At 41.0% G+C, this 24,545-nt stretch overlaps 1 protein-coding gene across 1 annotated transcript in view; it reads right to left on the bottom strand.

The window, feature by feature from the left end:
• LOC103179238 (pleckstrin homology domain-containing family G member 1) overlaps window positions 1-24,545 on the bottom strand; it is a 144,106-nt gene that overhangs the window by 39,679 nt on the left and 79,882 nt on the right. Inside the window, exon 3 of the mRNA XM_042332694.1 lies at window positions 16,146-16,617. Coding sequence (XP_042188628.1) covers window positions 16,146-16,589 — 444 coding nt within the window. The 5' untranslated portion in view covers window positions 16,590-16,617. The remainder of the gene's footprint in view (window positions 1-16,145; window positions 16,618-24,545) is intronic.

Raw genomic sequence — 24,545 nt, 5'->3', positions numbered from 1 at the left:
CAGACAGTCAGTGAAGACCTCAGTAGTCCTGGAGTTCAGGGTGGAGGCAGAGAGATAAGAGTTGGGTGTCATCCGCATACATGTGAAAACTTACCCCATGTCTGCGGATGATGTCACCAAGAGGGAGCATGTAGAGGGTGAAGATGAGGGGATCGAGGACAGAGCCCTGAGGAACACCACACACGACAGTGCGGGGGTTGGAGGAGAAACTGTTTGCCATGACAAAGCGGAGGCGGTGTGAATGGTAGGACCTGAACCAGTCAAGGACAGAACCTTGAAGGTTGAGTTGGGAGGAGAGGCGGTGGAGGAGGATTGAGTGGTCCACGGTGTCAAAGGCGGCGGAGAGGTCGAGGAGGCAGAGGGAGCCCTGGTCACACATGGTCAGGATGTCGTTTGTGACCTTGACCAGAGCAGTTTCCGTGCTGTGGGCAGCACGGAAACCCGATTGGAGGGGTTCATGGAGGGAGTGAGAGGAGAGGAAAGAGCGAAGCTGGGAGGCAATGGCTCTCTCAAGAACCTTGGATAGGAAGAGGAGATTTGAGATGGGCCAGTAGCTGGATAGCTGTGATGGGTCGAGGGAAGGTTTCTTCAAGGTGGGGTTGATAGTGGCTGTTTTGAGGCGGGAAGGAACAGTGCCAGATGACAGGGAGAGGTTAATGATGTCGGTGAGTAGTGGGCAAGGAGGTGGAGCTGGGATTTAAGGAGAGGGGTGGGGATGGGGTCGAGGGAGCAGATGGTGACTTGGGGTATATGTTCACAGGGTGACCAAACAGTCGTGATAACTACACTATAATGTATAATCAAACGGAAATATCATAATTTCTTCAAGACTTCTTCGACATTGTAATGATATCACGATTTTTTTGGTTACCCTGTATATAAGAAAGCAACTGTCTATGTTCTTGGATACCAAGCCTGTTGAGAGCAGGTATATAAACAAGTTTAAACAAAATATGAATGTGCTGCATAGCCTACTGGACAATTACAGAACAAAATACCTTCCAAGGAAACTTGCTGGAAGGACTGAATAATAAGCAGGTATAAAATGTATCCTGCAGTTACCCCATATTGTGCAACCTGCCAGTTATTGTTCAACTGGTCTGCAGAATTATAAGATAATGAGAGAAGCAGCTAAACACTTCCATTCATTAGAAAAGTGTCTGTGAATATACCGGAATGTTTGACAATCTCGCCTCCTTGTATTTGTTCTCCTCCATAAGCAATGTTGACAGGTCTGGGAAGTGCCCTGGCTGGCAACACGGGGATAGTGTCGGGAGTGATGATCAGAAAGAATGTTGAATTGCAATCTACCCAGTTATGCAGCTGAACTGGCTCAGTATGTTTATTCACTGGGTTCCTCTTCCGTGCTGACCTTAGATATGATAGCAGTGGAGCTGCTTCTTCTGGATTCACGTCTGGGATTTGACTAATAATTTAATGCAGTGCTGGGGAAAATCTACATTGGCAAAGATGCTGTTTTTGATGAGACATTAAACGAAGGTCTCGTCTGCCTGTTCAGGTGAATGTTAAAGATACCATGACACTATTTGAAAAGAGAAGAGAGTTTCTCCCGATGTGCTGGCCAACAATCCCACAATTAGAAATTGGTCATTCACTTCATTGTTCTTGTGGCACATTGCTGTACCCAAATTGGCTGCCGGGTTACAAAATCCACAGTCACGACACCTTATAGTAAATCCTGTAAAGCGCTTTGAGACAACAACAACTTGGATTTATATAGCGCCCTCCACGCCGGACGGCATCTCAGAGCGCTTCACAGTAACGGAGCCCAGGGCTGAGCCAGGGGGAGGGGGAGGGGGAGGAAGGTGACCAAAGGCGCGGTCGAAAAGAAAGGTCTTCAGCCGAGACCTGAAAATAGGAAGAGAGGGGGCGAGGCGAATGGAGTGAGGAAGGGAGTTCCAGAGCCTTTCTCTTGATGTGAGACGTTCCAGAGACCCTCTCTTGATGCGAGAGGCGCTATATTAAATGCAAGATATCTACTACTGAACAATAATTAAAAAGGAGCAATGAGAGGGGAGAGAAAACAAATCATACAAAGTAAGAATGTTACTTTTTACAATAACAAAAAGTACAGATTGAGGTAAAGTTGGTACAATCACAATAGGTTCTTGTGCCCTACTTTCTGTGGTATATCTAGTGACTATTTTCTGGGGAGCTAAGGTAGGAAGGGAAGGTAAGCGGGGTCTCCTTGAAGCTGAACAAAGAGGTTGGCCATTATTGATCTACACTCTATAATAAGATGCAAACAGTGATGTAATAAAGATGTGAGGCGAGCAGCCTCACAGCTTAGAGTGATACAGTACTAAAAATGCAGTTGCTTCAGAGACTCAGTTTTAACATCAAAGTACTGTCTTCAATCACAAATCAAGTGGAGCTAAAAAGAAACTGGGTCTACAATAATGAATGAGTCCTTAATATTCTTTGCATTTATATGACACCTTATGCCGTTGAGACGTCTCAAAGTGCTTCACAGGATATACTGTAAAATAGTGAGACTATTTTGTTGGGCAAACCCAGCAGCCAATTTCCACACAATGTGGTATATTTAACTTTATGACAGTGGTGGAAAAAATAGAGCAAGGTACACAAAAGCTATATCATTGCCTCTGGCTCTAGAACGCAATGGAAAGTATAAATTCAAAGCGATATCCAGACTCACAAACAGAGCTCTAAATTGTACATTATTGAGGAATCGAGCGGTTTATACAAAGAGGTGATCGAGGGACTGCCAGAAAGCAGCTTGAACTTGTGACATATGGTCCCAATTTAATTTGGTTAAGCACTAAATGAAGTTTGCAAGTTTACAATTCACTGGAAGCAGCCCATACCACAGGCTGGTAGAATCTCTCATCCTCTCTCTTTTATAAAATCAGTTTTCTTCTGCATGATTCTCTACATATCCATTATTTCTTTGCTCAGTTTATCTTTTTCCAGTCAATGCACATTCTTGTTGAATTTCTTCACTCTGATCAATCTGTCCATAAACCTCTCATCTTTTGATCCACTTCCATCTAAAAATCAGTCTCCAAAGCTTGCTATGTGGAAAACTTTATTGCTGTTGCTCCGCTCCCCCTTTAAACATTCATACATGTCAGCAACCAAGATGCAGAATCAAAGAGCAGTTTGAAGCCAGGTAGATAGATTGTTACAAAGACTGAAAGTGCCAGCTTTGATATTGGAAAGTCAGTGTTGCAAGTTCCCAACCTATGTTGAAGAGCATAAGATGACAACTTGCAATTAAATGGCATCAACAATTACCTGTCATTCACTTCATAGCTCTGACATATCCACCCTCCTCGCTTTCCTCTGCTCCGACCGCCTCATCATCCTCAGCGACTTCAACCTCCACTTCACCCCCTCCTGCTCCACCTCTTCAGACTTCTCTCTCAACCTTTCCCTCCATATCCACTCTGCTACCCACACCCATGGCCACCCGCTCGACCCGGTGATCACCTGGGGCCTCAACGTCTCAGATGTCACCATCACTGACAAGGCCATCTCTGACCACCATTTCATCTCCCTCAACTCCCATATCCCTCTCTCCACTGCCTCCAAATCTTCTACCGACCGTGGATGAAGATCTTCCCACAATCTCTCTCCGCTGCCCTGGAGTCCTCTGAACTCCTCCCCCTCTGGCCCACCTCTCACACCAACCCACTCGCTGCACTCACTCTTCTCCACAGCACCCTCTCCACCACACTCGACGTCCTTGCCCCCCTTACCTCCCGAACTGCCTCCTATTCCCGATCCTCACTCTGGTTCACCAGCCGCCTCCGCTCGCTTAAGATCCAGGTGTGGGCTGCTGAATGCACTTGGCCTAACGGTCAAATGGTCTAACGGTCCCCGCTACATTTGGCTGGACCTTATCAAGACCTACCGCTCCGCTCTCGCCTAACCAAATCATCCTTCTATTCCAGGTTAATCCTGAAGGCAAAGGACAACCCCAAGCTCCTGTTCTCCACCACCAACCAGCTCCTCACCCACGCATTCGTCACCTCAAGGCCCGATTACTCCTTTGTTGCTTCATCACAATAATTCGAAATTTTGACTGTTCAGGGAGATCAGACTGGGAGTTGACTGATAGAACTCAGCACAACCATCATAAGGAGAGCAGTCCAGATGGATAGTGAAAGGCAGAACAGAAGAGTGATTGATTCAAGGCTGAGTCCATCAGTTAAATGTCCAATATTAACTGTACCAGTCTTATTCTGTTTCACGCCATCCTAATTATTCAAAGCACTGATTATCATATTTCAACACCTCGCCAAATTATCTTTGCTGGTTACTTCAACTCAAGATGATCAACGGCAGAGATTCTACGTATACTAATAAAATATCCCTTGCATTTGATATAGCGCTTTTCACGTCTTCTCGGCATCTCAAAGCGCTTCACAGAATAGACTGTAAAGTGAATTGACTGTATATTTGTGGGAGAAACGTGGCAGCCAATTGCGCACAGCAGTGTCCCACAAACAGTCGTGGATTGAAAATGACCAATTATTGTTTTTTTATTTTTGGAGGGATTATTATTAGTCGGGTGGAGTACCCTGCCAGGAACTGTACTGTACTACCTTCAGGTTTCACCTGTGTTTGGGTACATCATTTTACAATTGTATGCAGTACTGCAAGACATATAGAAATGTTTTGTTTGTTGCTTTGTACTCCACATACACAGAGTGGGACGGGACAGGACAGGGGGCGGGGAGAATTTACAGCATTGCTCTCGATGCATAGCACCAGAGATATTTTACCTAAATTGCAAACTTCTCATATAATATTACAAAACTTTACAGAGCACGCTTAACCCATTCAGCAGTATTCTGGTCACATTGGCTTGTGTCACAAGGTTATAATCAGACTCTCCCCCCAAAAAAGCACATGACCATGGCAGACTTGTCCCAGGTCACATCCAAATTTTAATCCCTCGCAAGTTTTATAATGCTGCATAAAACAGAATCATAGTTTCTAAATACGTATGTTTAAAGGAGAAATTTCAGGGCAGGCAGCAGCCTGGCTCAGTTGGTAGCACTCTCACCTTGGTTAAAAGATTACAGGTTCAAACCCCATGTCGGGACTTGTAAGCTCATAGTCTAGGCTTATGAGATATACAGTGCTGGTGGTGTACTGCATTGTCAAGGGGTGCTATCCTTCAGATGAGACGTAAACATGAGGTCCATCTGCAGACACACCTCGTATTAAAAGACCCCAGGGCACTATCTGAAAAGAGTAGAGCTTCGATACTCAATTATGGCAAGGTCTGCACAGCGATAAGGGAATTAGTTTCATTGGCAGGATTTCAAATTTTTTCCTAGAATATAAATAACAAATCCTTGGATTTGATACAGTGCCTTATCTCATCAAAACATCTTCTCAGGATTTATGGTAAAGTGACTTTATTTTCTGGCAAACACAGCAGCCAGTTTGTCAACCTAATGGCTTACAAACAACCATGAAGCAAATAACCAACTTTATTTGATAACTCAGTAAAACTATAGATTTCAATTCATTTAACTGTAAAGGTTCTGTGGATTTTATTCTCTTCTGAAGGTGATGGATGCAATATAGCAAAAAAAATCCACCAGCAGTTCCCCAGTGTCTTACCCAAAGGGCCAACCTTCAGTCCAGATGGTTGGTGTAAAAAGGTTATTTAACTTGAGCAGCAAAGTCTGATCTTGAATTTAACACACACACACACTTTCCAGCAGAGATCCCTGTACAGCAGTTAGGAACCCTGGGTTGATTTTTCTCTTCCATGGCCCCATGACAGTAATGTCAAGCACAGCACTCCTGCTGAGATTTGCTAATTCAAACACTTACGTTTAAACACGTTTCACTTTGAAGAATCACAAAGTGCTTTACAGAATTAGGTTAATTAGGTTTAAGATTATAAAAAATTTGATAAGGTGGCCACAGCCGCAGTTCAAAACAAAGTGGAGCATAAATAAGATAGGTGAGTATCAATTCTAAAAGGGGAGTTTAGGAACTTCTTCACACAGAGGATGGTGAGAATGTGGAATTCACCGCTGAAGCTGTGCTTGAAGCAAAAAGCAATGTGTTTAAGAGGAAACCAGTTGCAAACAAGAAGGGAACAAAGTAAAGAAATGAGGATTATGAGGCTCGTGTGGAGCATAAGAAATTAAATCAGTGTGAAGCAGGCAAACATGGCAGCTGGTTTGTGACAGCAACACTCTAATAACAATGATTAGACAATTATTGTGGCTTAATTTGAGATTAATTTGTGCAAGGAGGGAGCATAAACCAGGATATCTGGAAGAAAAATGCCACTTTTCTTTAAATATTGGTGCAGGTTCCTTTATGTCCACCTGAATCACAAAGTGGACAAAACCTAAACTAATGACTCAATAGAAAGATGATCTGGAAATAATTAAAATATTTAATATTGAGTGTAAATTAGAAAAATAGGCAGCAAATGGTGTCAGCATCCAGTTAGCAGCCAATTTTTCTACTTTAAGAATAATACTTACATTGATATAGCACCTTATCACGTCTTTGAGACATCTTGAAGCGCTTCACAGAGTATACTGTAAAATGAATTGACTATATTTTGTGGGCAAAACCTCTGGTGTACAACCTCTGCTATACAGACCAGGTAGCTGACAGATCTGCATGGTACATTTATCCACTGAACCATCAGAGGAGCCCACTGTTGTGTGGATTTTTTTATGTCAATGCTTGGTGCAATAAGATTTGCAGCACATGGAAAGGAAAGCACAGCTAATCTTTCTTAAACAGCGGAGCAAACAAACAATCCAAAAAAATTACATTTGTAAAGCACCTTCCACGGTGGGAGGACATCGCAAGGAGCTGGACGATTAGTGTTTTGGACCCGAGCTGGGGGTTGGTAAGGGTGGAGGCGGAGGGGGGAGGGGGAGAAGGAGGGTGAGCGAAGGCACGAAGCAAGCATTTGCATTGAACTTATAGGGAACCTCTTTATAGTGTAGTCGACTGGGTTCAACAGCTCAGAAGCAGTGTTAATTGAGGTGTGAAAAAAATGAGCGATTTCCTGGTCCTAACTGATGTCACTTCTGGCACATGGATACAATGTCAGGAAGTTACATCAGCAGCCTGGCAACCTGTAAATGGCCATTTATTTTTAAAAAATCTGGCTTATTTGGAAGCCAGGAGTAATGTGTTTACGTTGATCTTGGGTCCGAAGGGCACGATAACAGGTTTGCCTGTAGATAGAAGTAGCCAGATCATTTAATCTACAGTTGATATTCCACATCCTCAGGAAGTTACCTCCTGCACCAAACCAAGAATGACATTTTAGGGCTTCATAGCAATTTATAGATCATACCACAAAATACATTAATTTCCTACTCTCTACAAACAAGTTCGGAGGTAAATACTATTTCAGTTATATGAACAGAGACGGCCTCCTTCTAACTGCAAAATTATTGTAGTTGGCTCACATGTCACCAATAATGGTAGATACTTAAAAGCCCCATTTAAATAAATACAAAAACATTACATGTCGTAGGTTGACTGGCCAGAATCAATAGTAAATACCTGACTAGCCTTTGACTACTTATTTGGAAAGTTACAACTGTACAGCAAAGTTTTAAAATTCAAATGGGCTCTTATGTATTGCACACAAAAAATGAGGGTTATATTTGCAGACATGTTTGTTTTGAAGAAATTAATACACAATTTTGATGCATTAGATCCCATGGAACTATTCATAAGAGAAACAAGTTTCTCCCAGTATCCTGACCAGCAATCCCCCCAAATAAAAATAGGACATTCACTTCATGGCTGTTTGCGGAATAGTGCTGTGCACAAATTGGCTGTCGTGTTCACTTATCAAAATACACAATCATTATATTTTACAGCAAAGTTTGTGAAGCCTTTGAAACAGACACTGACAATGTGATAAGTTGTTAAACCAAATGGAAGAATTATTATTAGACAAAAATTGCCAATGATCTTGCATTAAACTGAAAATGAGTCTATTCTTGCAGTTTCACATAAAATGATTCAGAACTATGGTCATATATTTAAATTCCTTTCAAGTACTTTATTGGCAATAACTTGCAGATGATTGCATGTTGCAAAAGGATGCAGGAGACAAACATTAGGTCACACTAAGACTAACCCACAGGATCTTCATCTGCATTCCACAGGTCACCAAATTAAAAAAAGAAAGCCAATATGTTTAACCCCCTATTGGATTTTCAATGGAAGTAGTTTAAAAACCTTTCTTAATGTCACCCTATTACTTCAGTGGTTCTTAATGCACCACTGACCAAATTGACTCATTCCTGGCTAAATATTTTCTTTAAGTTATAAAGCTTCAATCTTATACATTTCCTTACCATCTCAAATACAAAACTGCTAGGGTTAGTTTTATTCACTATAACCTTCTCACTGGAAACTACTTTCAACCAAATGCGTACTCCATTGGTACAGTTTGTAGGCTGAGATGAATAAATGAACGGACGAATGAGTGAATGTGCAGAATAACTGCTCTAATGCACCGGCGCAGTGCATAACACACAATAAAAACTTCTTAAATGGAGCTAACCAATCTTCAAACACAGCAAGTGACCCGATGCCATTATAAATGCAGAACTACTGAAATTAAAACACAATTACACACAATGAAAGATTAACAGCTAGAAGAACAGAGGAGATTCAGCAATATGCGGTCATGCACAGAAGCCCGCGCTGTGCTTCGGCCTCGGCTATTAATGAAAGAGATGCGATAAAAGGACTCTCAGAAGGGCTCTCAAAAGGTCACCACCTGTCACACTGACACCAACAAAACCTCATCCAAACAGTTGCAGACATTACCTCTCCTAATTGGAGGCACTTCGGGGAGTCTCGGGAAAACAATGGCAAAGTTATTAAGACTATAAAACAGTTTGTAGCCTATAAGACCAGTAGTGTAAGACAACTGAAATTCCCATGCTTCAAACTGCCTCCCACCAAGAAATCAGCGACATCGTTGGAAAAAAAACTGTTTTAAATGTATACCAGACGGCAAAACTAAATCAAACCACACGACAAAAGAGCAAAATACTCACTGATGTTACCATGGCGATATGAAGGCAATTGAAAATGAATGGCCAGGCGGGTGGGGAGGGTGGGCGGTAGGGTAACTATTATAAACTTCAAGAACATTAGGTTTACATAAGAAACGCTAGACGNAAAAAGACCAAGGTCCATCTAGTTCACCTTCCACCTTCCTGGGGGTCATATGTACATATGTGCCAAAGTTCCTATATACTATATCCCATAATGTTGTTTCCGAAAAGAAAACTATCTAATCTGTGTTTGAAAGAATCAACATTTCCTGATTCAACCATCTTCCTAGGCAGCCTGTTCCACAGGTTCACTATTTGCTCACTGAAATAGTGTTTGCGTAGATTCATTCTGAATTTACCCCCTTTCAATTGCAGGCTGTGTCTTCTGGTTCTACTATTCTGGACAAGTTGAAACAGCCTGCCATAATCTATATTGTCTTGTTCCTTTAAAATCTTAAAGACAGCAATCATATCACTTCTCAATCTTCTCTTTTCCAGCATGAACATGCCCAATTTACTTAGTAGCTCCTCATAATCCAGTTCTTCCATTTCCTCAATCATTTTGGTTGCCCTCTTCTGTATCTTCTCGATTTCTCCAATACCCTTCTTGTAGTGGAGCGGTCAAAACTGTACACAGTACTTCAAGTATGGTCTCACCAATAGCACAGTGGCAGGATTACCCCACTATTTCAGTTTGCTTTTGATGCATCCCAACATTTGGTTTGCATTACTCACTGACACACAGCATTGTTGGGAGAGCTTCAAGTTATTGTCAATCAGTTCCTTTCCATTTTCTATACATATTATTTTCCTTCCGTTCAAATAATAGTCCCTTTCAGGATTTTTTGTCTCCATGTGAAGTACTTTACATTTCTCCACATTGAATTTCATCTGCCACCAATCTGCCCAATTCCCAAGTATGTTCAAATCCTCTTGTAACCTATCTTGTTCAGCTTCGCAATCTACCACCTTCTTTAGCTTGGTGTCATCTGCAAACTTAGCCACTGTGCTTGTGACTCCTAGTTCAAAAATATTGAACAAAAGAGGTCCCAAAACAGACCCTTGTGGAACTCCACTGGTAACATTTTCCCAATCTGATGACATTCCCTGTACCGCCACCCTCTGCGTTCTTCTGGTCAACCAATTCCATATTCATTGTAATATACCTCCACTGATTCCTGCTTTTTTTTTTACTTTCAGTACTAGCATCTCAAAAGGAACTGTATCAAAGGCTTTACTGAAATCCAGACATACAACATCCACAGCCTTACCCTTATCAAGCTCCTTTGTCACACCATCAAAGAGGTTTGATCAAATGGAGTTCAGTGGAGCTCTAACCTCAACGGGTATCTAAATCCATATCAAGCGAGTGCCAAACATATTGAAGCTTTTACATTCGCCATCACCACTTGCAATCCCTAAAAAGCTGGCTCAGGCTGTAGACACACATTTACATTGTAGCTCCTTCACCACATTCAGGCTATTCGATTCAGTGAAGAGAGGTCTACAATCCTTCATAATACTAAAGACCTCTATCAGGTCATTTCTGAAGCCCCTCAACACTAGGAGAAAAATACCTAGCCTCTCAGGTATATCTTCATAACTAAAACCTTTCATCCCTTGCAATATCCCAGTCACTTCATACTACAAATTAAACATTTATGCATATTAACTCAAGTTTTTCTGTGAAAACAAATTGAACACTTTCCCATAAAGATAATGCTTACTCCCTGTATCAGAATCTGCACAGCAGTAATCCCACTGGTTGGAGTAACTAGAGATTACTATAACAATTGAAATACTTTATTAGTACAAACCAGCCAAGCTCTGGGAAAGAACATTTACATCAAAGATAAGAGGCCATTTGGAGTCTCCTGTCTAATCCTAATGTGTTAACAGCCCCACTGTAAATAATCCTTGTATTTGACACAACACCTTTCATGTCAAGAGGATGACTTGAAAACACTTCACATGATATAATGTTAAAAGTGTTGCGACTGATTATTTTATAGGTGAATAATGCAGCCAATGAACACACCAAAATGTCCCACAACAACAAAATTACATTTGTATAGCGCCTTTCAAGGCGCTGGAACAGACAGAGTTACGGACCCGAGCGAGGAGTCAGGGTGGGGAAGCAGCCACAAAATGAAAGATCAATGTTTTCTGGAGGATTGATAGCACGCACATTGGGAGAAACTCCCTTCTCTTTCGAGTGGTGCTCTGGAGTCCCACATCCACCAGAATAGGCAGTCAAAACTTTGATTGAACATCTCATCTAAAGGATGGCACTTCTAACAATACAGCACTCTCCCAACACTGTATTGCAGCGTCAGGATAAACTATGCAAGTTCAAACTCCTGACTTTATCTACAACAATCCCATTTTACTACACTTTCACTGTACCCTCGAAAACTAATTTTCCCTTAAATATTTATCGAGTTCCCTCCTTTCTCTCCTGTCCATGCGTTATGTGACTGAAGCTATGCGAGAACTTGGGAACAGTCAATCAACACTGGATGCCAAAACAGCAACACTTTATTCTTGAGCTCAGGAATCCCTCATCTTGATCAGGAATCTCTCAAAGGGATATGAATACATTTGTAGGCAGTGCTCTTCTATGAATCTCAAGGCACTGGAATAGCACTCACAGAATAGGGTAGATTTCCAAAAGCAAAGAATCTTAATACAGTACAAACTTTTCAGATTGAACCAAATACAATATACGCACACTCATTTATCTAATCCTTTTGGTGGAATAAAAACAATTTAAGGCAGTGCTTCCTCTTGCTGGGATTTATTGTCAAGGCTGAACCCAAAAAGAACCATCCCAATGAAAAGATAAATAGAGGATCAGACACTCCAGCTCTCAATTAGCCCACATCTGTCTAATTCCAGAGGCCAGCAGGTTATGGCACAGGCCACATATCAATCATTCTGTTCAGTAGGCTGCTCAGAGGCAACAGGGAACAATGTTGAGGAAGGAAAACCTTTTGGAGGACAATGATTTAAACAGAAATGCAGATGTAGTGAAGCTTCCTCTCGTTGTTGTGGGGCTATATTTGCAGTATTGACTGTGAGCAAAAAACTAATTACCAACTTTTATTGAGGATCAACATTCACTAATAAAGGGAATGATCGTTCCTCAATCGAATCTAACCTCTGTTGGAAGTTACATCCAAAGCAGAACAGGACCCACTTCTGTACAATATTGCACTATGTTCTAAAATCCTGACAGCCCATGGACAGAGTTACTTATATGCGATACACTCGACATTGTCCCTGACCCCTCGATAGCCCTGGAAACAGATGGCTTTGCTTGAGCCATTTGAAAACCCTAACCTAAAGCAAAAGTGACGTAAATGTTTTCATTAATAATGCTAAATGATTGTAGGTTCAATCCCCATGTCTGGATTTTAAATTCACAAGTTTTTTTTAAAAAAAGCTCAGAGTCTAGGCCATCTCCTCAATGCTGAGGAAACACTGCAATGTCAAAGATGTCAACTGTTTAGTGGGATGTTAAAGCGAGGTCCCATCTGTCTGATGTTAAAGATCCTATGACACTGTTCGAAAAGAGAAGGGAGTTTCCCCAAATATGATTGGTCACTCACTTCACGGCTGTTTGTAGGACATTGCTGTGTGCAAATTGACTGTTACGTTCACTACAAAATACATAGTCACTCCACTTCAGACAACCTTAATGATGATGACACAAAACTGACAACCTTACTGATGACGACATGAAAATCTTGCAAAATGCTTTGAGACGTCTCAATGGCAAAATAAGGCAAAAATAAGAAAACGAGCATCGCCTTCAGTTATGTATCCAAACCATTCACAACTAAAATGTAGCTACTCCAGATCCACAGCACCTCATTTCCACTCCAAAATCTGAATGTTGGATTTATACGTGAATTTAAACTTTGATCCTGACAGGCAAGATTCTGTACCTTTGGACTGTTCCTAATGCACTTCAACCACAGGGTCAGATGTGGATCCATTCGGAGAGGAGAAAAATAGGAATGCAGTCATAAAACCTGAAGCATATGTACATAAGTACAGTATGTGGTTACCACAGCCCAAACCTCCTGTAGCTTGTTCCCCTCCTATACTGTAATTTTCAGCTACATCACTCTACTACAGCAATAATCACTGCCACAGGCGTTAGCTTGGCACAGTTGGCAGCACTCTTGCCTCTGAGCCAGAAGCTTGTGGGTTTAAGCCCCAAACAGGACTTTGCACTCACAATCTAAGTTGACACTTTAGTGTAATGCTGGAGAAATGTTGCATTGTCAGAAGCTCAGACATTTTGATGATGTGATGAGGGGTTGTATCAAATCCAAGGACTTATCTCTTCCCTTCCTGCCCCCTTCAAACTGCTGATCACTCAGGAAACTGTTCCCCGTGTAAATAGAACAACTTGACAAGGTGACTGGTATGTCCACATCTGGTTCATACACAAGTGACATCTAGAGTTCTGAAGATGTGATACACATTTTTTAGAATAATTCTGAAACGTGTGAAAAGCAATGTTTGCACAGATCTGCTTTCTGATGCTGTATGTCCATTTACTGCACTCAATGAAGGAACTCAAACATACAGAATCTTGTTCTTAACTTAAAACAGCAACACACTATCTGGCATTTGAAAGCCTTTGATCAATGCTGCTCTGGATTAGGGGTATTGCCAAGTCTAAGAGGAACTGGAGCTTGCTGAAATCTATAGGAGGTTGGAAGCCTAAATAAAAAACAGATTTGCTGCCTCTTTTGAAGCATGATGATAGTTCGGATTCAGGGTCAGGCCCAAAACCATTAAGCTTTCAGATGACTCTAAATGTGATCAGCAATGAAGGAGAGGCATTTCCTCTCATTCTGTATTTTCAGCATCCAGCCTTCTATAGACATTTAACACTTCACCTCTTTAAGTAGGCGAACAGCCCAAACTAGAGCAAGGTTCTATAGCAAGATCAAACAATTTCAAAAACACAACAGATAATATGCTTCAAGGGGACAGCTGGCACACAGACTCCCTGCAGTTGGCACCAGATACAGATTTACTTGGGCCACGTGATGGGCCAGAAGATGTATATCCATCATTAACAAAAAAGGGCATTAGAGTTTTAAGAAGTGCCTGCGGCAAATGGAATTTTAAAAAAATTCATTGCCCAACTTACTAGGAGTTTATAATTATTATTGTATGGTTTTAAAAAACTATTATATAAATGCAACTGACTTACTAAACGTTAAATCTAAAATTTCAATACTATCCTACCATCAAGTGAACTGAATTGAACTGAAGTAACTACATCTAATTGTATGATGGGATACAGATAGTGTAATATCAATGTTGAATGGAACAACAATATCAAACCCATTAGGAAACTTTTAATTTAATAGTACAACTGTTAAAATAAAGCCACGCTGCAGCACAAACTCTGGTGATTAAATTTCTTCCAAGTTTTATTTTACTGTGTTTTGGATCGAAGAAATGACCAAACTCATTGCAAAAAATGTCTCCTCAGAGTATGCACAACATATGTTGTCTTTCAGCATAACTGACATAACTCAGCATTATTGAACCGACAATAATTCTAGTTTTCTTTTGGACAATGAGCAAGACCCACCTTTAGCCAGGGAGCATTCCCGTACTGCAGAAACAAAAGGTCATTAAACAGAAGGCTTTCTGCTGACCAACAGACCAAGACCTCAATTGCCTTCAGCAATAGTCCCAATAGTCAGAGGAAGCCCATCATCTGTCATCATTGCATCAGTACACAGATTGTGCAATTCAGATAGCCACTATAATCACATATAGGAAAAACAAAGGGCAACTGCTTTACTCCTGATCACCTTTATAACAATTTAAACAAACCTTGGCAGACAACTGGAGTGTCCTACCTACCAGAACTTTGCTCTCGGCTTTGCGTCATTACATTTAATTAATGCTGTGATGGTATGTGCGCCAATACATTATGACTCAGGCACAAGATTTTATTTATTTTTAGTTGAATAACTAACATGCTTATCTGGCATTCCTTCATATCAGTGTACAGGAACTGCAAAGAATGTTGCAGACAACCTTACTGATGATGACATGAAACTGAGTGCTATTCTCCAATTTATTTTTCAAGTTGACTTGGTTGCTGCTTGCTTTTAGAGTTGCATAGTGGGTGGACAAATATTATATCATCTCCAAAACTAAAACATGAATAACTTACTGGGAAAATAACAGACCAAGTAACCACTGACTCACTTCAATTGAGACTGAAAGAATTGGCACCACTGTCATTGGAAAAGAGAGGTTGAGGGAAGACTCAAGAGGTTTTTAAGATCCCTTGGGGCTTTAATAGTCTATAGGGAGATATTATCTCCACTGGTTGTTCAGTGATGAGAGGGCATCAATTTAAGATAATTAGCAAAGCAATTAGGGAAATTTGGTGGTTTTTGTTTTTAAAAAAAGAGTCAGCCTGACTCAGTGACAGTACTTTTCCCTCCTCGTCAGAAGGTTGTGGGTTCAAGCGCCTTATCGGGACTTTGAACTCACACAGTTTAAATTGATACTCCAATGTCAGAGTTAGGGTTGTGCTACATTGCTGGAGGTGCTGTCCTTCAGATGGTTTGGTATTTTAACCACAGCTCCTTTGCATTTTGCATCAATATGCATTTTCCATCAATTCCAGAATGAAGTTTATGGTTTGCTAAATAGAGATCGTAATAGAAAGGCTTAAAATTTTCTTTCCACAAGATGGGACTTATGCCACTTTTACGTTGAAATCTTGCGAGTCAAATGCTCCTCCAGGGAACCATGAATGCACCAACCTTGTGCTACTGTTGATCAGAGCTCCTCCTGCTCTAGCATGAGGAAGCCAGATCTGGTCTCTTGGTTGAGTTCAGCTCACTTTACACTGAAGTCTGAGTTAATATCCCATGGGACTTCCCAATCAAAAAGTACACATTTTAACGGATGAGTTATTTACAGCAAGTTCCAATATAGTCAACCTTTCATCCATGGTACAGTCAATTTTCAAAATAAGATAAAGCCAAATGAATACATTAAAAAGTAAATACAAGCCAATACCTGCACGATGGTCTTTAGATCCTGAACGTAGGTACGTTCTGTCTCCAGGATTTCCTGCACAACACGATCAACATAAAGCAGTTTAGGAGTGGCAGATGTTGCAGTCGGTGATGTTGCACGATTTCTATGTGATCCCTTGGACTCCACTCGTTTAGCTGCAGTGTTTGTGGCTGGAGTTGACTGCTTCTCAACAATCGACACAGGATTCAGATTCCCCTGCCTACTGTTTTCACACTGTTCTGGATTTGATAAACCTCGTGTTGGGATTAGCTCCAGTTTAATGGCCCCGGCTTCTTTGTCCTGGCTGTTGAGGCCTAAAGGGCTGTTGGAGACGAGGGTCATCCCACTGCTGAAAGAGCAATGGCTGTCCCTGGAGGAGGCTGAGGAGGAAGTCGAGCTGTAGCTGACTGGACGGTCGCGGTCTGATGAATCCATGGTCCTCATTCCACCATAACGAGATTGTCCATTATCTCTGTGCAAAGAACCAACAGGAGCAGTTAATGTTGTCCTCTGGGAAGACATCCCTCGTACAGGTGTCAGGGTGTCAGGAGGGACATGGTACTCATCTGAAAGAGGAAAGTAAAGCAATGGGTCACGATGCAGTATTAATATAGTTTAGATCTGCATATTGAAGCCAATTATCTAGTCTCATCATTAAACAGGTATGTAAAATGGGGAGAGGCAAAGAGGGGGCCAGAGAAGGTATGGGTGTTAAACATGTGATTTGCTATCTGGGACAATAGAGTTGCTAACTAACTTCCAGGTTATGAAAATGGATCAAGAGATTTGAAAAGTAGCCAGTCACAATTTCCAAGACGGCTAAGTTCGAAATCTCAATGAAACATCAGCAGGAAACTCGACTGGTATGAAAATATTTTTTCAATCCTCCCATTAGCATCTAAAATTGATTGCTCCCCACCCGATTTCCCAGCAATTGTCTGACCCCAAAGCTTCAAAAATGATAAGCAACACAAGTTTGAAAACCTGGGAAAGGCAAATCAGCCCAACCCTTCAGGTCAACATACCAGCAATGCTCAGCATCGATTCAATATTTGTACTTAAGGTACATCTGGAAATCTGATCCATAAGTGGATCGTGGCTATGAAGCAAACAAATAAAACGAAATGTAAGACCAGAGACAAGTATGGCTTATATAAAATGTCATACAGAACTCTACTGCATCAGTGTGCACAGTAAAACCGACTGCATTTCATGCTATGATTATTAATATTATTATTATGTTTCTGGCAGCTTGTGTTCACCCTCCTCATAGGAAGGCATCAACTCATCCCAACGTACAATCCTCCGGGTGCCAGCAACCTTCCGGTCTCTCAGCCAAACAGCCATTTGTGATCAACAAAACTAAACAAGTTTGGCCAAGCATTCAAGCGGGGATGGCAATTGCAGCCAAACCACATCCGATCCTCACTCATTGCCTTCCAGCAGCACGACTCAATGATCAGTACCCATTTCCCCGTCTCCTTCTCCTCTCTAGACAAGGGACAGAGGCCAATTGTCAATCCACTACCACGGTGGATCACAAGATATTGTGCAACATCAACACTTATCTTGTGGCCAAGACATTCCAAATAACTTGCGTTTTCTTTCACTCTTTTTAACTTTTATATTTTAAAAAGTTTTTTTTAAATAAATTCTTAGGTGATTTTGACAAATGTATTTCTATTCAATGTCACGATTGTAAAGTTACACAAGCAAGAGAGTTGTACAGTATTAGCACTGAAAAGAAAACAGAAAAGTTGCGACTAAAAGCAAGCTGCAATCATGATGGGAATTGTGATTATTTAAAGGACACAGGAACTTGCCAAGAATTGAGTTTCCCAACTTGGGTCTTTTTATAGCTCTTTCCATGAAACATTTAACCTCTCAATAGTGAAATACTGTTAGTAAAACCGAATACAGAGGATCCACAGTGCAGGAACAAGGAGCAATTTTACGGCTTTTAAAAACATGAAATAGGCAGAGTAGTTTAAGAAAACTGGTTTAATAAAAAGGCCCCTAGTGTAAATAAGGAAGAAAGTGCACTTCAAACTGAGCAAGCAGCTCAATGCTTCTCAGCTGAGTGGCAGGTAACTGGTGTTCTGTTTTACGCTATTCTTCAAACAGTACCCAGTCACCCACAAGAACTTTTTATATAAAAAACAAATATATGTTTTCACCTGATTACTTAACCTAAAATGCTTACAATAATACCACTGCACAAGGGAAAGCTTCAATTCTGGAAAGCTGACAGGAAATAAAGAACATAAATCTGTACATGCATAAAAGCAACTCAAAAAAAGTAGACCTAAAAAAATTAAGAATAAAGGATTTAAAGTTAGACTTTATGCATCAGTTCTACCCTGCAGTGGGTTTGGATTTTAATGGTGTTCACTTCAATTCCAAATATTTTAAAGTCGTATAAATAGCACTTAGAGGGAAAAAGAGCATCAATGTGCCTTATGAACCGGGCTTTAACCTGCATCATTTGTACTGAAGCAGATTTCATCTTTGGTTTAAAAGTCATAACATAGGTTATTACAAATAGGCTGTTACAACACAAAAACTTAATTTCAGCTAGTTTCATTACCAAAAACTATCTTACTTAAACAAGTTATGGGTATTTTTTTATTAAAATAAAATCTCAGCGTCCTGGTCAGCAATCATTGTGTGGATATTTTATCTGTGTGGGTGCTGTGTTCTCATTTTATGAAGTGATTGCTTTTTATTAATAAGTAATAATAATCCTTACTTTCAACATTTTTTTTAACAAAAAAACAAGTTCATGGCCATGAAAATGAGCAGGAGAGATCACAAGATTCTGACTGTAATAAACCCACATATTGTGTAAACTCAGCATTATTTCACTTTTGTTGAGTTTTTAGAAAACGCAAGCAGCCAGTCAGCCCACACCCATAAGAAAACAAACATATTTTTGTTTAAGAAGAGGATTGTGCTCCTCAGACCCGATTGGAATCAGTTTCCCATCCTGACCGACGACTCCCTCTGATACAACACAGTCCCACCCTACCATTCTACAACCAAGTCCACAATCCCAGGTTATTTGGACAGCATTAGCTGCATAGAATACACTGCACAACTGCACACTAATCTAAAGGAGCAAATAACAGAGGAAAAAGCATAATACTGAATATTGGTACCAAGCTTTAGACTATTTAGCACTTAATCTAAATAAAAACAGTTTATCGACATCATAAATTAGGATGCTTCAGGGTCTTAAAATCAACAACAGCAAATCTTGACGAAACTAAAGGTGAGATTAGAATTCAATGAGCTGCAGTTCAATTTATCTCATAGTACAGCAGGTTTACAAAGTCAGAATTTATTTTCATTAATTCAGACAATGCACAAAATCAGGCTTAATTTGTGAAAAAATAGTAAAAAAAATTATGAGTTGGTCGGGGGTGGAGAGGATAGAAAAGTGCTAATTTAGAAAATGCACCAAGTTCTGAATCAGATCGTCACCAAATAATGATTTATGACAGTGATCATCTCCAATAGCCTGAGGCCGAGGGCAATTATAGCACTTTTGCCTTGGCTGGCAGAACAGGGCCCTTCCCGTTTCATACCATATCAATGTGTGCATCTGTTCACTGAGCTGTCAGAAGAGCTTGGGTGTCTTGTAGATTCCGGTCGAGCACCATTCACGGAGTAATGGTCAGTCATTCAGGTTTAAAACAGTGATTAATCTGCACTAAAAATGCATCTTAAAAGCCAGCTCTACATGCTTAAGGAGTTTGGAAGTGGATCATGATGACCATGATAAAAGATGAAAAGCAAATAGGAAGCACAGGAGTTTTTTTATTAAGTAAAGAGGTAATGGAGCAAAAAAAATCCTAAAGGTTTCAAATAGTAACTCAAGAAGTTCCTGAAATTAAGAGGATCCAGGGCCACAATGAGATAGACTTGTTGAAGTTTTCTTTGAACCACTGGATGGGTAGGCTGGATTGACTGAATGGTCGACTGCCTGAATCAGTTATTATACTTTTATTAACATCTCAAGCTTCAAAGCATACCCATCTTCCTCCACTCCTACTCAAACTGGGGAATAATGCTGCCGTTATCACCCAACTACTAGATAATTATTTGGGGAGGAAAAGTTTGCAGGGCTATGAGGAGAGCGGGGAAGTGGGATTGAATTAGATAGCTCTTTTCAAAGAGTTGGCACAGACATGATGGGCCGAATGGCCTTCTGTACTGTATAATTCTGATATTGAACCCCACCCAAATTCCCATTCTTAATATACAAGCCTAGTTAGTGAGTGCTAGCAAGCTGTTTGGTTGAGCTTGATGCTGTCCTGTCACATGCAAGTTCCAGCAGAGGGAAAATCTCATCAACTAAGCCTCAACAAGGTGCAATATTGCACTGTGGGGTCCAACGTCTTATCTCAATCCTGGAGTCAGGTGAAAGAGTTATATTCAATCACAATGACCATAGTTTCTTACTCTACCCTCAACAAGAGGGCAAGCAAGCAGTGCATCTGTACTTTACACTCACTGGAAAGAAACCATCAATGTGTATGGACCATGTCCAATTTAAACTCCGACCCTGGCAATCCCATCATTTTTATTAAAATGTTTTGATGTTTATTCAACAATCAACATCTCTTATCTTCTTGTAATCGCAACTAACATTTCACCATATTGTCAGTCTTCCATTGTGAAGACCTGAAGCAGAAAAGCACATTGTTTTTAATAAGCACTGTGATAATGGGCTCTGAATGCAGAAGATTCAGAACTAGCAAGTCATGGATGCCTCACGACTGATCCTTTCAAACTCTGCTCATAAAAATGTCATTTAGACTCCCATGAAGTCAGCATCCGAGTAGAATTCTACAGGGAAGGTCGTGACACATCCGGGATTCACGAGTTATATTTCTTTTTGTGAGTCCTGTAATTTACATCCCAATGTAATCAGTCCAATCTTTCGAGTCTTGGAATGTTCTTCTGGGAGATTGTGGGTGAAAGGTCTTCCTTTGAAAATTCCACATTCCTGGTTTCTACTTCTCTAAAACTTTACAACTAAGCAGAAATTAAATCTATTCAATTCCTCATTCTGGAGGACAATCCTCCCAGCTGGACTGCAGGTAAAAACAGATAGGAGACTGCCTTTTCATCTCAGCTTTTTGCCCAGAGAAATACAATATACAGTGATCCTCACAACGTGGATTTGCAATGTCTTTATCTTTAAGCACATCATGGAAAGGAGAGTGAACGCGACTTTATAATTCAGCCTGGGAATGATAGCCTCAATGGGCAAATGAGAAAAACACTTCACTGAACAACCCCCTCAATCTCTATTACTTTAGTATAAACCTATGCAACTTCAAAACAAATCACATTGTTCTGTACCCCCTCTCCTCTTCCCCCCAATACAAAGATAGGCAGGAAAGTATTTTGTAAATTCCTTGAATAGTCAGCCCATCGAGCTCAGCAGTACATTACATTTCACAGTGAGATATTTTAAAAATTACAATACCATTTACTATACAGTGCTTTTCACGTCTGGATAACGTCTTAAAGTGCTCGTCACAATGCTGGATGGGCACTGAAGCTGGGGGTCAGATCCATGAAGGGGGAGAGGAGAAGTGATTGAAAGCCTGGTCAAAGAGGTCCTTTTTGAAACTTTTTGAAAATTGGCAAGATTTACATTCCTACAGAGGTGACATTGAGGGACCTCACTTCTCCTCCTTCGGATCACAGTTAGTGCAGAATGACTTTCACCAATCACGAGGCTCATGTATATAAAGAACGAACAGCACTGCAATGCAGACTGAAGAACATGCTGATCAATTCCATTTCAGCACGAGGGGCAACTAGGGCAGTTAAAAATCTACTATAAAAACTCACATTTTCATTGAACAGATGATTGTCAAAGTTAATTGACAAATTCTATTTGTTACACAAAAACTCCTCAATTACGGCAAAGGCCCTTTAGCTTTACTCTCAAGGCCAGAGATTTGATTCGAGGGGAGCAAATAGCAGCAGTTTTTTTTAAATTATACAATAGCAGTCAATACATGATAAGGTAAAGACTGTTCAACATGGAAAATAGGTCACTTATAAAGCTTTGCCCATAAAATATACTGTCAATTCACTTTACACTATATTCTGCGAAGTGCTTAGAAAGATCTCGAAGACGTGATAAGTTGCCCTATCAAAAACAAGGATTATTATTATTATAAATTAAAATTACACCATTTGTGGTACCACAATATGATGTTGGGAGACCTTTCATTGTCAGCCAACTAATGTGTCATCCCAGCTCAATTGGTCACCTCAGAGTTAGAAAGTTGTGGGTTCAAGCCCCATGTTAGGACTTGGATCCCATATAGTTGGTGCTGACAGCTCAGAGCAGTGTATTTTGTGACAAGGCACTATATCAAATGCAAGGATTTATTATTATTGATACCTAAAAAGTAGTAATTTGCCAGGTATGGAGAAAACAGCAGGTAAATGTAGTCTCTGAAAGAACTGTTCTCCAAAAGACTAAATAGCTTTCTTCTGAGCGATAAATATCTATGGTTCTAAGTTATAAAGTAGTTAAATATGGATAATGAAAGACCAGTGAATTGTGGACCCTCTGGGTATTTAGACAGCTAGTGAGGGTTGGGGACTTTTCTGTGCAGTAGCTGGTTTGGAACCCCAGCGATGGTTGCAGGATAGGGCTGCAGGCCACTGACTGCTAGTAGGGTATCCACACCTCATCCAAATTTTGTGTTACTTGCTTCATTATTGATGCTAAAGGTGGCTCCTTCTTTGAGCTATCGCAAAAAAAGTGAGATAGTCTGCCGACCTTCAGAATTTTTTTTTGGAGGGGTGGCATGATCTGGTGGAAGCAGCAGGCTTGTGGCAGGGGCTGTGGTGACCATGTAAAATAACAACAACAAAATTACATTTATAGAGCGCCTTTCAGGTCGGGAGGACGTCCCAAAGAGCTGAACAATCAGGTGTCGGGGCCCGAGCATGTGGGAGGGATGGTGTAAGGGTGAGGAAAGGCAGAGGGGTGGAAGGGCGATCAAAGGCACGATCGAAGAGAAGGGTCTTGAGACCAGCCTTGAAGGAGGCGAGGGAGGAAGCTTGGTGAAGGGACTGTGGGATGGAGTTCCAGAGAAAGTTCGGCCACTGATGGTAGGGTGGGTTGGGCGGGAGACATGGAGCTGGCCGGAGCCCGCTGAATGGAGGGAGCAGGCAGGTTCCAGACTGAGTGTGGATTCTGTAGTGAACTATTCATGCTTCCGAGTGTGGCCAGGCACAATATTCCAAAATTGTTCTTTTGAAAACAGCTTTGGAATGAGACCAGAGTCCAAAGGCAGGACTCAATCCAATCAGACCCAGTTATACCCGAGAGTTTGGGCCAATGTATTATAAAGCAGGCCGAGTTATAAGTGTGGCTGCTGGTCAATAATTCCTGTTTGTCAGTCGCCTCTGATCTTACATCCTGCTTCTGGAACTAACTGGTAACCAGTGACCACTCTCCTGAGCATTTGCAGTGACTGTTGGGATGTTATGCACAGGATGCCAGCCGGCCAACTTCAGAGAAACATACCCACTCTATAAAAGCAGAACCACGGTGCGCCAAAATATATTACAGGATCTGACTGAGGAAGTGGTGTGGACATGCTTAGAGCCATTACTGTAAATTAGGAGATAATCAAACTGTTCTACTGCACCAGAATGAAAGTAGAGGAGAATCCAGCTGCTATAGGGCACTTCCTGCTTCCTTTCATGTCCCACTTGGCTGTCCAATTGTAAATAAATAAATAAGCATTACGAGGGACCATCTGATCTGAGCCATTTGGCAGTTTCAATGCTACATTCTGGTTCCTGCATCTATGTCTCTCACCAGTGTTGTGTGCTGTTAGCTGGGAGGAGAAAAGATACGAGGCTGGTTCCCTCTCACAGTCCCTAGTGTCAGGATTTCCTGACAGTTCAGAACTGCCTGTAGCTTTCCTGGAATATTGACGCTGGATGATCTTAAATTCAGGCCTGAACCGAAATCAACACAAAATGCTCATCTACGGAACTATATGCACCATGCATTACATCCAACTTTGAACAAGTTAATCTAACGCCAGCCCCTATCTAATTCCTTGCTGGAATTCTCCATCATGCCTAGTGTGCAAATCTGAATACAATTACACACCCAGCAGACATAACACATACGCGAAAGAGCCTCAACAAAACTGATTTACTGATCAAATAAGTTTTCTCAGAACTAAATAATGGATGTCTCCTTTGAGGTCCATTCATTGGAGCAATTCCTGGCAAAGCACATATGCAGGTTCTATTTAATTATATAAAAAGGAGCAGCAAACACCACAGCATTACAACTGCCACAACAAACAGGTTGCAAAGTAACATCTCATCACTTTCAGATGT

Source organism: Callorhinchus milii, unplaced genomic scaffold, assembly GCF_018977255.1.
Source record: "Callorhinchus milii isolate IMCB2004 unplaced genomic scaffold, IMCB_Cmil_1.0 Scaffold3, whole genome shotgun sequence".
NCBI classification, from domain to species: Eukaryota; Metazoa; Chordata; class Chondrichthyes; order Chimaeriformes; family Callorhinchidae; genus Callorhinchus; species Callorhinchus milii.
The sequence above is the reverse complement of the archived record's forward strand: the minus strand, read 5'-3'. Positions and strand labels throughout refer to the sequence as shown.